The 13,577-nt window shown below is 41.3% G+C and overlaps 1 protein-coding gene across 1 annotated transcript in view; it reads right to left on the bottom strand.

Moving 5' to 3' along the window:
- Window positions 1–13,577, bottom strand: part of atp1a2a (ATPase Na+/K+ transporting subunit alpha 2a) — a 28,028-nt gene continuing 14,451 nt past the window's right edge. The window contains exons 10-24 of the mRNA XM_039003559.1: window positions 13,513–13,577; window positions 12,871–13,005; window positions 12,581–12,660; window positions 9,402–9,511; window positions 8,974–9,149; window positions 5,220–5,356; window positions 4,558–4,708; window positions 3,325–3,493; window positions 3,067–3,221; window positions 2,261–2,384; window positions 1,695–1,840; window positions 1,242–1,372; window positions 830–931; window positions 351–442; window positions 1–29 (exon numbers count right to left, since the gene is read on the bottom strand). The exon at window positions 13,513–13,577 is cut by the window's right edge and continues 45 nt beyond it. Coding sequence (XP_038859487.1) covers window positions 1–29; window positions 351–442; window positions 830–931; window positions 1,242–1,372; window positions 1,695–1,840; window positions 2,261–2,384; window positions 3,067–3,221; window positions 3,325–3,493; window positions 4,558–4,708; window positions 5,220–5,356; window positions 8,974–9,149; window positions 9,402–9,511; window positions 12,581–12,660; window positions 12,871–13,005; window positions 13,513–13,577 — 1,802 coding nt within the window. The remainder of the gene's footprint in view (window positions 30–350; window positions 443–829; window positions 932–1,241; window positions 1,373–1,694; window positions 1,841–2,260; window positions 2,385–3,066; window positions 3,222–3,324; window positions 3,494–4,557; window positions 4,709–5,219; window positions 5,357–8,973; window positions 9,150–9,401; window positions 9,512–12,580; window positions 12,661–12,870; window positions 13,006–13,512) is intronic.

The following is a 13,577-nucleotide window of genomic DNA, read 5'->3' on the forward strand; positions in this document are numbered from 1 at the left end:
TTAGTAATATGTCTCCAGTTCCACCCAACCTGTAACAGAGAAAGATTAAAATGCGTCAGACAAGAATGATTGGATTAGTCATCATTACATACCATTATCTCTTCCCCTTAGTGCTTTAATATGACAAAACCCTTTTAACTCAGTGACTCTCTGATCCCCAACACATCAATATGATTATTAACATGACTGATTAACATGGAGCAAATAACTGTCATGATGAATGATCTTTTGTGAATCTCTCTTATTAGTCTCTTCCTTACAGAACAGACACTCGGTGACAGACAACTGGAATCTTCTGTGACTCTCTGTGTCCCTCTCTCTATGTCATTCTATGTCACTATGTCACCCACCTCCAGGATACCTCCTGATGATGAGCTTGCGGACCTCATCGTAGATGAAGATGAGAAGACTGTAGGGGAGGGCACAGAACCACCAGGAGACCCTGAAGGAGAGATAGGGAGAGGGAGACAGAGAGGGAGACAGAGCGGGAGAGAGAGATAGAGAGAGACAGAGAGGGAGAGAGAGAAATCAGGGAGGAGTGTTTGATGGAGTTCATTGTAAAATCTATTCAGGTACATGCTGAATCCTTGAGATAATATGAGGGTGTGATCTGAGCAAGGCGTGTGAGGGACTTGTTTTAGGAGTGTTTGGGGTATTGCAGAGTGGAGACGTGTGTCGTACTGACTTCAGAGGATACAGTTCATTGTAAAATCCACAGAGTTGAGGGTGTGATATGAGAAAAGCGTGCGAGGGACTTGGGGGTAGAATTAAAGACACGGGGTATCGGGGATGGGATATCCTTGTGTTTAGGGTGGTGTGTGGTACTGACTTCAGGGGATACATGCGGAGAGCGATGTCCATTCCTGGGCAGTAGGATAAAAATGCAGCCAAAGCTGTCTCAGCAAACAGGCCGAAGATCAGGATACGATTCCTGTTGAGGAAATGGAGATGGCAGAGTTGGCCAAGACACATTTAGAGTTTTAACAAATTAAAATATATATTTTTTAAATTTATTTAACCTTTATTTAACTAGGGAAGTCAGTTAAGAACAAATTCTTATTTACAATGTGCGCCGCCCTATGGGACTTCCAATCACGGCCGGTTGTGATACAGCCTGGATAAATACAGTACATACTTATACAAAGTAAAAAATCCTATTCCCCATATACAACAGTACACTACTTTTGACCAGAGTCCAATGGGCAGTGCACTAGTGTGCCATTTGAGACTTTTCCACCCACTTCATGCCCTGCTGAAAGACAGAGTTCCTCCTGGTCTTGCAGATAATCACATCGGCCCACTGCACCACCACGATGCTCACAAAGAACGAGGTGTGACACGTGAACTCAATGATCTTCCGTTGCTCGTAGGTCTGTGAAAGGAAAACACGTCCTAGTGTACTTACAATTGAAAACCTGTTGTAGTTGTGACTAAAAAGAAACACATACTAACGTTGTGACAGCGTAGAAGAATTAACCTATACTTTTACAGACAGAAGCAACAGTGTTTAGGACCAATATGTGAACTCTTGATGCTTCCAACAGTTTAGATTTTGTATTGACTATACTTTTGTATTTTGTATTTATGACAGTAGTATGTCAAGGTGTGCGAGTTTACTTTCTAAAAAACATTGCTGTGGATCTGATAAATATAGCTACTGACTATATGGATATGTTAAACCCTCTCAGTCTCACCCATTGCTGTCCATAGCTGTCCTCCACCTCGTTGTTAGCACGGTCGTCCCATTTCAGACGGATGCCCAGCAGGGTCTCTGGCCAGAAGCCATTCTCAGCCAGGATCACAAAGTAGGTGAAAAAACCAGCCAGAGCCTGAATCATACCTGGAGAGAGATTGAGACAAGTCCATCCACACAATATAATACCTGTTTCAATAACTGGCATGAACAACAGAGGGAAAAAAGACAAAGTATAAAAAGACAAATGTGCGTCCCAAGTGGCAACCTATTCTCTATTTGGTGCACTACTTCTGACCACTACCACTATGGGCCCTGGTCAAAAGTAGTGCACTATATAGGGAATAGTGTACCATTTAGGATGTACACAAAATAATTTGTAACAGTACATCATAATACTTATGTGCAAACATTGATGTGTGCTTTAGTTCTGTGGTGGACAGACACAAGGCTAGCATCCCAAATGGAGCCCTATTCCCTATATATTGCACTACTTCTGACTAGGGCCCATAAATGGGTTCAATTTTAGGCCACAGAAACATGGATGAGCCTGTCAGGTATTCTGACCTATCTGTCCGTAGGCCATGCTGATCAGTCTGTCGTTCACCAGCTTGTCTGTCTTTGGGCACCTGGGCTGACGCTTCATAATGTCACTCTCAGCCGTCTCATAGGCCAATGAGATAGCAGGAACCTGTAACCAGAGATAGGGGTGAGAGGAGAGGGAGTTAAAGAATAGAGATGGAGAGAGGGAGAGAGAGAGCGAGAGGGAATTTATGTATGACAGACAGAACAATGTGTGACAGACAGAACAATGTGACAAAGTTATAGGTTCCGTAATAAGAAAAAGCCTTGACTATTGGTTGAAGGTATTACCAGTGAGGCAACAACAGGGCAATGTGTGAGTTGAAGTGGAAAATGGACATAACCCAGTGTGACACTAGAGTCCTCACAGCAGTGGATACAAATCCAGTTTGCTTTACAAGATTTAGTAGCTCTCACTCTGACCCAGGGCAGGGTAGTGGTGAGTTATAGATTGAAAGGTAATGTACGATCAAGCTGAGAGAATGTCTGCTTGTGACTGAGTGTCGAGAAGTAGAAATATGACCTGTGCATATAAAGTGGAAAAGGGAAACCTGCACTCACTGAAATAGTTTTTAAGATGTAATGTTATTTAGCAGCAGAAGAAAAGTTCAAACAAATGAACTGCTAAAGAACCAAGGACCGATTAAGTAGTCCTGGACTAAAAAGCACTTTCAATGGTGATCCTCCATTGAGCTTTAAAGTCCAAGACTAATGCTTAATCTGTGTCTGGGAAACCGCCCCAAAGACTATTTCAGTGTGCAGGTTTTCCAGTCAGTAAGGCGGGTCCTCACCATGTCTGTGCCCAAGTCGATACAGAGGATGGTGACGGTGCCCAGGGGAAGGGGAATGCTGGCAATGATGAAGAGGAGGAAGGGGCTGATCTCTGGAATGTTACTTGTCAGTGTGTAGGCGATAGACTTCTTCAAGTTATCAAAGATCAGACGACCTGTTTGGGATTTAAGAAGAACAGATAGATTACGTTTTTTCACTTTCTTTCTTCCTTCTTTCCTTCTTTCTTTCTTTCTTTCCTTCCTTCCTTCCTTTCTTACCTTCCTCCACTCCTGTGACAATAGATGCGAAATTGTCATCCAGGAGGATCATGTCTGCAGCCTGCTTGGAAACGTCAGACCCTGCAATCCCCATAGCAACCCCAATGTCAGCCTTCTTCAGGGCAGGCGAGTCGTTCACTCCGTCCCCAGTAACCGCCACGATTGCCCCCTAGAACAAGAGAATTCAGAGTCAGTAAATAAGACCAGACACCAGTCTCAACGTCAACAGTGAAGCAGCGACTCCGGGATGCTGGACTTCCAGGCAGAGTTGCAAAGAAAAAGCCGTATCGCAGACTGGCCAATAAAAATAAAAGATTAAGATGGGCAAAAGAACACAGACACTGGACAGAGGAACTCTGCCTAGAAGGCCAGCATCCCGGAGTCGCCTCTTCACTGTTGACGTTGAGAATGGTGTTTTGCGGGTACTATTTAATAAAGCTGCCAGTTGAGGACTTGTGAGCCGTCTGTTTCTCAAACTAGACACTCTAATGTACTTGTCCTCTTGCTCAGTTGTGCACCGGGGCCTCCCACTCGTCTTTCTATTCTGGTTAGAGCCAGTTTGCGCTGTTCTGTGAAGGGAGTAGTACACAGCATGGAATAGCCTTCATTTCTTAGAACAAGAATAGACTGACGAGTTTCAGAAGAAAATTCTTTGTTTCTGGCCATTTTGAGCCTGTAATCGAACCCACAAATGCTGATGCTCCAGATACTCAACTAGTCTAAAGAAGGCCAGTTTTATTGCTTCTTTAATCAGAACAACAGTTATCAGCTGTGCTAACATAATTGCTAAAGGGTTTTCTAATGGTCAATTAGCCTTTTAAAATTATAAACTTGGATTAGCTAACACAACGTGCCTTTGGAACACAGGAGTGATGGTTGCTGATAATGGGCCTCTGTACACCTATGTAGATATTCCATAAAAAATCTGCAGTTTCCAACTACAATAGTAATTTACAACATTAACCATGTCTACACTGTATTTCTGATCAATTTTTTTTGCTTTTTCTTTCAAAAACAAAGACATTTCTAAGTGACCCTAAACTTTTGAACGGTAGTGTAAGTTTTATGGTATGTCAATTTTGGGACAGTTTTCCCATCAAATATTTTTCTATAGGGATAATAGCTTCCCAGTATCTAACTGCACAGGAGAATAGATTGAGAATCCCTGACTCATGCTTTAATTATAGAGACTCAAACACACACAAGCGCATACACACACAGACATCCTTTCACCGTTCTCTGGCAGCCCTCTACGATGATGAGTTTCTGCTGAGGTGATGTGCGGGCGAACACTATCTCCGTGTGATTCCTGAGTAGGTCATCCAGGTACTCTGCGCTCATGTCCTTCAGGTCCCCTCCATGCACCACACAGGCCTTGGCATCCCTGGAAGAGACACACAGACACCAGGCCCCCAGTGAAAAACCACACAAATACACAGATACACACACACACACACAGGCGTGAACAGTCACACACACAAGCGCTCACATATGCACGGACGCACGCACACACACAGGCACACACACACTCTCTGGAAGAGAGACACAGATACAAGCCAACAGTGTTTTTTTTTCTTTTCGTTTATTTAAAAATGTAAAACAAGGTACACATATAACATTATGCACGTGATTAAGGATAATCTAGGATAAACACAGAAAAGTAAACAGCTTATTTCCATTGTGGTCTTCTTTCATGGTCGCATTTGTCAAGTTTGGCATATGTGGCACGGTAAAAAAAACAGACGCAAAAATGTAATGACATATGAGAACAACACACATGCGCAGACGTGGAAAGTCATACATACACACACACACACACACACACACACATACATACATACACACACACACATACACACACACACACACACACACACACACGCATGTACAAACACCTGGGGTTGACTTGACTCAGGGGAATATTCAGTCTTTCAGCGATGTCCTCCACAGTCTCGTTGCCCTCGGAGATGATGCCCACGCCTTTAGCGATGGCTTTGGCAGTGATGGGATGGTCGCCAGTCACCATGATGACCTGACGGCATAGAGAATCATAAACATCATCACAACTATAAACACATCATATGTCATCTATACCTGTCACCGTGACGACCTGACGGCATAGAGAATCATAAACATCATCACAACTATAAACACATCATATGTCAACTATACCTGTCACCGTGACGACCTGATGGCATAGAGAACCATAAACATCATCACAACTATAAACACATCATATGTCATCTATACCTGTCACCGTGACGACCTGACGGCATAGAGAACCATAAACATCATCACAACTATAAACACATCATATGTCATCTATACCTGTCACCGTGACGACCTGACGGCATAGAGAACCATAAACATCATCACAACTATAAACACATCATATGTCATCTATACCTGTCACCGTGACAACCTGACGGCATAGAGAATCATAAGCATCATCACAACTATAAACACATCATATGTCATCTATACCTGTCACCGTGACGACCTGACGGCATAGAGAACCATAAACATCATCACAACTATAAACACGTCATATGTCATCTATACCTGTCACCGTGACGACCTGACGGCATAGAGAATCATAAACATCATCACAACTATAAACACATCATATGTCATCTATACCTGTCACCGTGACGACCTGACGGAATAGAGAATCATAAACATCATCACAACTATAAACACATCATATGTCATCTATACCTGTCACCGTGACGACCTGACGGCATAGAGAACCATAAACATCATCACAACTATAAACACATCATATGTCATCTATACCTGTCACCGTGACGACCTGACGGCATAGAGAATCATAAACATCATCACAACTATAAAGACGTCATATGTCATCTATACCTGTCACCGTGACAATCTGACGGCATAGAGAACCATAAACATCATCACAACTATAAACACATCATATGTCATCTATACCTGTCACCGTGACGACCTGACGGCATAGAGAATCATAAACATCATCACAACTATAAACACATCATATGTCATCTATAGCTGTCACCGTGACGACCTGACGGCATAGAGAATCATAAACATCATCACAACTATAAACACATCATATGTCATCTATACCTGTCACCGTGACGACCTGACGGCATAGAGAATCATAAACATCATCACAAATATAAACACGTCATATGTCATCTATACCTGTCACCGTGACGACCTGACGGCATAGAGAATCATAAACATCATCACAACTATAAACACGTCATATGTCATCTATACCTGTCCCCGTGACGACCTGACGGAATAGAGAATCATAAACATCATCACAACTATAAACACATCATATGTCATCTATACCTGTCACCGTGACGACCTGACGGCATAGAGAACCATAAACATCATCACAACTATAAACACATCATATGTCATCTATACCTTTCACCACATGAACTGTACTTCTGCTTGTTCCTTGTTTAGCTCATTTATAGACTTCCAGGAGATAATATATATACATATGTAGTATGTCATTTCTATTTTTATTTTACTCTAGTAACTCTCAAAATGCCCAGGTTTTCCAGATATTCCAGTTGGAGGATTCCCGAATCTCCTAATTACTCCCTCCTGATTCCTAATTACTCCCTCCTGAGTCCTAATTACTCCCTCCTGATTCCTAATTACTCCCTCCTGATTCCTAATTACTCCCTCCTGATTCCTAATTACTCCCTCCTGATTCCTAATTACTCCCTCCTGATTCCTAATTACTCCCTCCTGATTCCTAATTACTCCCTCCTGATTCCTAATTACTCCCTCCTGATTCCTAATTACTCGCTCCTGATTCCTAATTACTCGCTCCTGATTCCTAATTACTCCCTCCTGAGTCCTAATTACTCCCTCCTGATTCCTAATTACTCCCTCCTGAGTCCTAATTACTCCCTCCTGATTCCTAATTACTCCCTCCTGATTCCTAATTACTCGCTCCTGATTCCTAATTACTCGCTCCTGATTCCTAATTACTCCCTCCTGATTCCTAATTACTCCCTCCTGATTCCTAATTACTCCCTCCTGATTCCTAATTACTCCCTCCTGAGTCCTAATTACTCCCTCCTGATTCCTAATTACTCCCTCCTGATTCCTAATTACTCCCTCCTGATTCCTAATTACTCCCTCCTGATTCCTAATTACTCCCCCCTGATTCCTAATTACTCGCTCCTGATTCCTAATTACTCGCTCCTGATTCCTAATTACTCCCTCCTGATTCCTAATTACTCGCTCCTGATTCCTAATTACTCCCTCCTGATTCCTAATTACTCCCTCCTGATTCCTAATTACTCCCTCCTGATTCCTAATTACTCGCTCCTGATTCCTAATTACTCCCTCCTGAGTCCTAATTACTCCCTCCTGATTCCTAATTACTCCCTCCTGATTCCTAATTACTCCCTCCTGAGTCCTAATTACTCCCTCCTGATTCCTAATTACTCGCTCCTGATTCCTAATTACTCCCTCCTGATTCCTAATTACTCCCTCCTGATTCCTAATTACTCCCTCCTGATTCCTAATTACTCCCTCCTGATTCCTAATTACTCCCTCCTGATTCCTAATTACTCCCTCCTGATTCCAAGAAACCTCCAACCTGGAAAACCTGGGAATTTGGGAAAGTATTTTTTGTTGTTGTGATTGTTAGATTGGTTAATTGATTGATTGGTTGATTAATTGATTAGTTGGTTGGTTGATTAATTTATTGGTTGGTTGGTTGGTTGGTTGGTTGGTTGGTTGGTTGGTTGGTTGGTTGGTTGGTTGGTTGGTTGGTTGGTTGGTTGGTTGGTTGGTTGGTTGGTTGGTTGGTTGGTTGGTTAATTAATTGATTAGGTAGTTAGTTGGTTGTTTGATTTATTTATTGGTTGGTTGATTAATTAGTTGGTTGATTAATTGATTAGTTGGTTGGTTGGTGAATTGATTAATTTGTTGGTTGATTAATTGATTAGTTGGTTGAGTAATTTATTTGTTGGTTAGTTGATTAATTGATTAGTTGGTTGGTTGGTTGATTAATTAATTGATTAAGTAGTTAGTTGGTTGGTTGGTAGATTTATTTATTGGTTGATTGGTTGATTAATTAATTAATTAGTTGGTTGGTTGGTGAATTGATTAATTAGTTGGTTGTTGGTTGATTAATTGATTAGTTGGTTAGTTGGTTGATTGATTGATTAGTTGGTGGGTTGATTAATTGATTAGTTGGTTGGTTGAGTAATTTATTTGTTGGTTAGTTGATTAATTGATTAGTTGGTTGGTTGGTTGGTTGATTGATTAATTAATTGATTAAGTAGTTAGTTGGTTGGTTGGTTGGTGGATTTATTTATTGGTTGATTGGTTGATTAATTAATTAATTAGTTGGTTGGTTGGTGAATTGATTAATTAGTTGGTTGTTGGTTGATTAGTTGGTGGGTTGATTAATTGATTAGTTGGTGGGTTGATTAATTGATTAGTTGGTGGGTTGATTAATTGATTAATTAGTTGGTTGTTGATTGATTCATTGATTCATTGATTAGGTGGTTGAATGGTTTGTTGGTTGGTTTATTGATTAGGTGGTTGGTTTAATGGTTTGTTGGTTGGTTTATTGATTAGGTGGTTGGTTTAATGGTTTGTTGGTTGGTTTATTGTGCCACTCACCTTAATCCCTGCGGAGCGGCATTTCCCCACAGCGTCGGGGACGGCGGCGCGAGGAGGGTCGATCATGGACATGAGACCAACGAAGCACAGCCCTTTTATAGGGAAGTTGACTTCCTCACAGTCAAAGGAGAAGCCCCGAGGGAACTGGGCCGGAGACAGTGGCAAGTGGCAGAACCCTGATGGAGAGAGAAACACAACAAACACACAGGAACTCTTTTATTTTTGTAATTTTTGGGTGGAAGGAGATCAAGATTCTGATGCTCTTTTGTATTTTATTGAGTGTTTATGATGGTACAGATGTAAGGAACAGATCAGGAGATGGGACGTGAAGAGGAAAGGCACAGATAATAGCCAGGTGGCATGTGTGGTCCGGATAGAGCAAACATAGTGCCATTTGGGACTCAACCTGTGTGCTGTAGTGTACGTACCTAGAACTCTCTCTCCCAGCCCTCCCAGCTCCATATAGGCACTCTGGAAAGCTTCGTTCCAGTTGGCGTCCATTGGAACCTCCTGGCCGTGGATCAAGATGGTGCTACACCTGAGAGACGCACAATAGCGGTTATTATTCACCTGTTGCTGTCAATCAGTGAGATACAGTCCCTTCAGAAATAATTAATTCCTTTTGACTTATTCCACATGTTGTTGTGTTACAGCCTGAATTCAAAATGGATTAAATAAATACAAATATTTCCCATCTAAACACAATACCCCATAATGACAAAGTGAAAACGTGTTTTTAGAAATGTTAGCAAATTTTATGAAAATTAAATACAGAAAGATATAATTTACATAAATATTCAAACACCTGTGTCAAAATATGTTAGAATCACCTTAGGCAGTGATTACAATCTAAGAGCTTTGCATGCCTGGATTGTACAATATTTGCACATTAGTATATACATTTAAAAAAAATTCAGGCTCTGTTAAGTTGGTTGTTGATCATTGCTAGACAGCCATTTTAAAGTCTTGTCATAGATTTTCAAGCCGATTTAAGTCAAAACTGTAACTAGGCCACTCAGGAGCATTCAATGTCATCTTGGTAAGCAACTACAGTATGTATTTGGCCATGTGTTTTAGGTTATTGTTCTGCTGAAAAGTGAATTTGTCTCCCAGGGCCTGTTGGAAAGCAGACTGAACCAAGTTTTCCTCTAGGATTTTGACTATGCTTAGCTAAATTCCTTTTCTTTTTATCCTAAAAAACTCCCTATTCATTGTCAATGACAAGCACATCCATAACATGATGCAGCCACCACCATGCTTGACAATATGAAGAGTGGTACTCAGTGATGTGTTGGATTTGCCCCAAACATAACACTTTATATTCAGGACATAAAGTTAATTTCTTTGCCACATTTTTTGCAGTTTTACTTTAGTGCCTTATTGCAAACAGGATGCATGTTTTGGAATATTTTTTATTCTGTACAGGCTTCCTTCTCTGTCAATTAGGTTAGTATTGTGGAGTAACTACAATGTTGTGGATCCATCCTCCGTGTTCTCCTATCACAGCCGTTAAAGTCTGTAACTGTTTTAAAGACACAATTGACCTCATGCTGAAATCCCTGAGCGGTTTCCTTCCTCTCCGGAAACTGAGTTAGGAAGGACGGCTGTATCTTTGTAGTGACCGGGTGTATTGATACACCATCCAAAGTGTCATTAATAACTTCACCATGCTCAAAGGGATATTAAACGTTTGCTTTTTTTAGTTTTATCCATCTACCAATAGGTGACCTTCTTTACGAGGCAATGAAAAACCTCCCTTGTCTTTGTAGTTGAATCTGTGTTTGAAATTCACTGCTCGACTGCGGGACCTTACAGATAATTGTATGTGTGGGGTACAGAGGTAGTCATTCAAAAATCATGTTAAACACTATTATTGCACACAGAGTGAGTCCACGCAATTTGTTAAGCACATTTTTACTTATTTAGGCATCGCCATAACTAAGGGGTTGAACACTTATTGACTCAAGACATTTCAGCTTTTCATTTAGTATTAATTTGTAAACATTTCTAAAAACATACATTGAACAAAAATGTAAACGTAACATGTAAAGTGTTGGTCCCATGCTTCATGAGCTGAAATAAAAGATCCCTGAAATTTTCCGTAAGCACAACAAGCTTATTTCTCTCAAATGTTGTGCACAAATTTGTTTACATCCCTGTTAGTGAGCAAGTCTCCTTCGCCAAGATAATCCATTCACCTGACAGGTGTGGCATATCAAAAAGCTAATTAAATAGCATGATCATTACACAGGTGCACCTTGTGCCGTGGACAAAAAAAGGCCAGTCTAAAATGTGCAGTTTTGTCACACAACACAATGCCACAGATATATACGTTTTTATGGAGCGTACAATTGGCAGATAATTGAATGTTCATTTTTCTACCATAAGCCGCCTCCAACATTGTTTTAGAGAACTTGGCAGTGCATCCAACCAGCCTCACAACCGCAAACCACATATAACCACATCAGCCCAGGACCTCCACATCTGGCTTCTTAACCTGCGGGATCATCGGAGACCAGCCACCCGGACAGCTGATGACACTGTGCGTTTGCCAACTGAAGAATTTCTGTACAAACTGTCAGAAACCGTCTCAGGGAAGATCATCCACGTGGTCGTCGTTCTCACCAGTGTCTTGACCTGACTGCAGTTCGGCGTTGTAACCGACTTCAGTGGGAAAATACTCTCCTTTGATGGCAACTGGCAGACTGGAGAAGTGTGCTATTCACAGATGAATCCCGGTTTCAAATGTACCAGACAGATGGCAGACAGCATGTGCGTCGTGTAATTTGCTGATGTCAACAATGTGAACAGGGTGCCCCATGGTGGCGGTGGGGTTATGGTATGGGCAGGCATAAGTTACAGACAATGAACACAATACGACAGCGTGTTCCAGTTCCCGCCAATATCCAGCAACTTCGCACAGCCATTGAAGGGGATTGGGACAACATTCCACAGGCCACAATCAACAGCCTGATCAAGTCAATGCGAAGGAGATGTGTCACGCTGCATGAGGCAAATGGTGGTCACAGCCAGATACTGACTGGTTTTCTGATCCACGCCCCTACCTGTTTTTTTTAAGGTATCTGTGACCAACAGATGCATATCTGTATTCCCAGTCATGTGAAGTCCATAGATTAGGACCTAATGAATTCATTTAAATTGACTGATTTACTTATATGAACTGTAACTCAGAAAAATCTTTGAAATTGTTGCATGTTGCGTTTATATTTATTTCGGTGTAATTCCATTATGAGGTATTGTGTGTAGACCAATGACACATAATCGTAATTTAATCCATTTTAAATTCAGGCCGTAACACAACAAAATGTGGAAAAAGTCAAGGGGTGTGAATACTTTCTGAAGGCACTGTATGATCTGCCACACTGATCACTGTAAAGTCACTGTAAAGTGGTATTCAGCGCATGTGACAAATAAAATATGTATCTACCATAGAGTTGGATAGAGGGCTATGTATCTTTGGCATAGTGGTTTCTTTGACAGCATGGGCAGCACCATTGAGCACTATATCCAAATATCTCTATCCAACTCTTTGGTATCTACACATTGAGAGACACATTGGTTAGTCAGGTTTGATGTAAATAAATACCGGTCCAATATTCTTTCAGGTGCTCCCTTCATAACGAGTAGGTGGCCATTTTCATTGTCCTCTTGTTCATGAATGGAAAGCTTTAAAAGGAGAGAGATGGTAGAAGATAAGAGTATATATTAGTGGGAAGTGTTTTTTACATGTTCAACTTTTTATCTTTGCTGTCATTACATATTTGGTGGTTCAAAGGACTTGGATAGTTCTGTATGTGTTTTTTTTACAACAAATAAATTCATTTTGGTTTCTGCAGTTGTTTCTTTGATGTATATGTTTGTGTAGTAATTATATACCTGGTACTTGTTGGTCGAGTTGAAGGGTATCTCTCCCACTTTGGTGTTTCTTTCTCTCATGGAGCGGACACACCCGCAGGAGAGCTCAATACATTTCAACAGAGCAGATTCCGACGCATCGCCCGCAGTGTCCCTCTAAGAGACGCACAGCATCAAACAGTCAGGAGGAGACAGTCTATTCACATTGTCAGAATGGTTTGCTGGCTGGGAAATGTTGTCAGTATTTTCAGTATGGAACTCTGCTGTTATTGTAGCAGTAATGAAGGGATTTTATTCGATTCAATGTCTGCTTCCCCAAAATGCTTCTTTTTTTTTTTTTTTTAAAGCAAACGCTTTTATCCAGAGCAACTTACTGTAGTGAGTGTTTACATTTTCATATTTGTTTTACTGGTCCCTCGTGGGAATTGAACCCACAACGCTGGCATTGCGAGCACAAATGCTCTACCAACTGAGCTACACTATCTCCTATTAAGTGCACTAAATAGGCGCCATTTGGAATTCAGGCAGGGGGTGTGTCTAAATTATGTTTAGTCACATGGGTATAGGTGTAAAGTGGCCCTTCATAGAGTTGGATAGAGCGTGCCCTTGCTACAAAGCATGTTTTATGTGCCATCTAGCCAACTCTATGTGAACATTCTCTACCTTCAGAATGGGGAAGTTTTCCTGCCCAGCTTTGAACTCAGCACGGTTACAGAGTCCAGCCACGC

The sequence above is a fragment of the Salvelinus namaycush genome, chromosome 11, assembly GCF_016432855.1.
Source record: "Salvelinus namaycush isolate Seneca chromosome 11, SaNama_1.0, whole genome shotgun sequence".
In the NCBI taxonomy this organism is placed as follows: domain Eukaryota; kingdom Metazoa; phylum Chordata; class Actinopteri; order Salmoniformes; family Salmonidae; genus Salvelinus; species Salvelinus namaycush.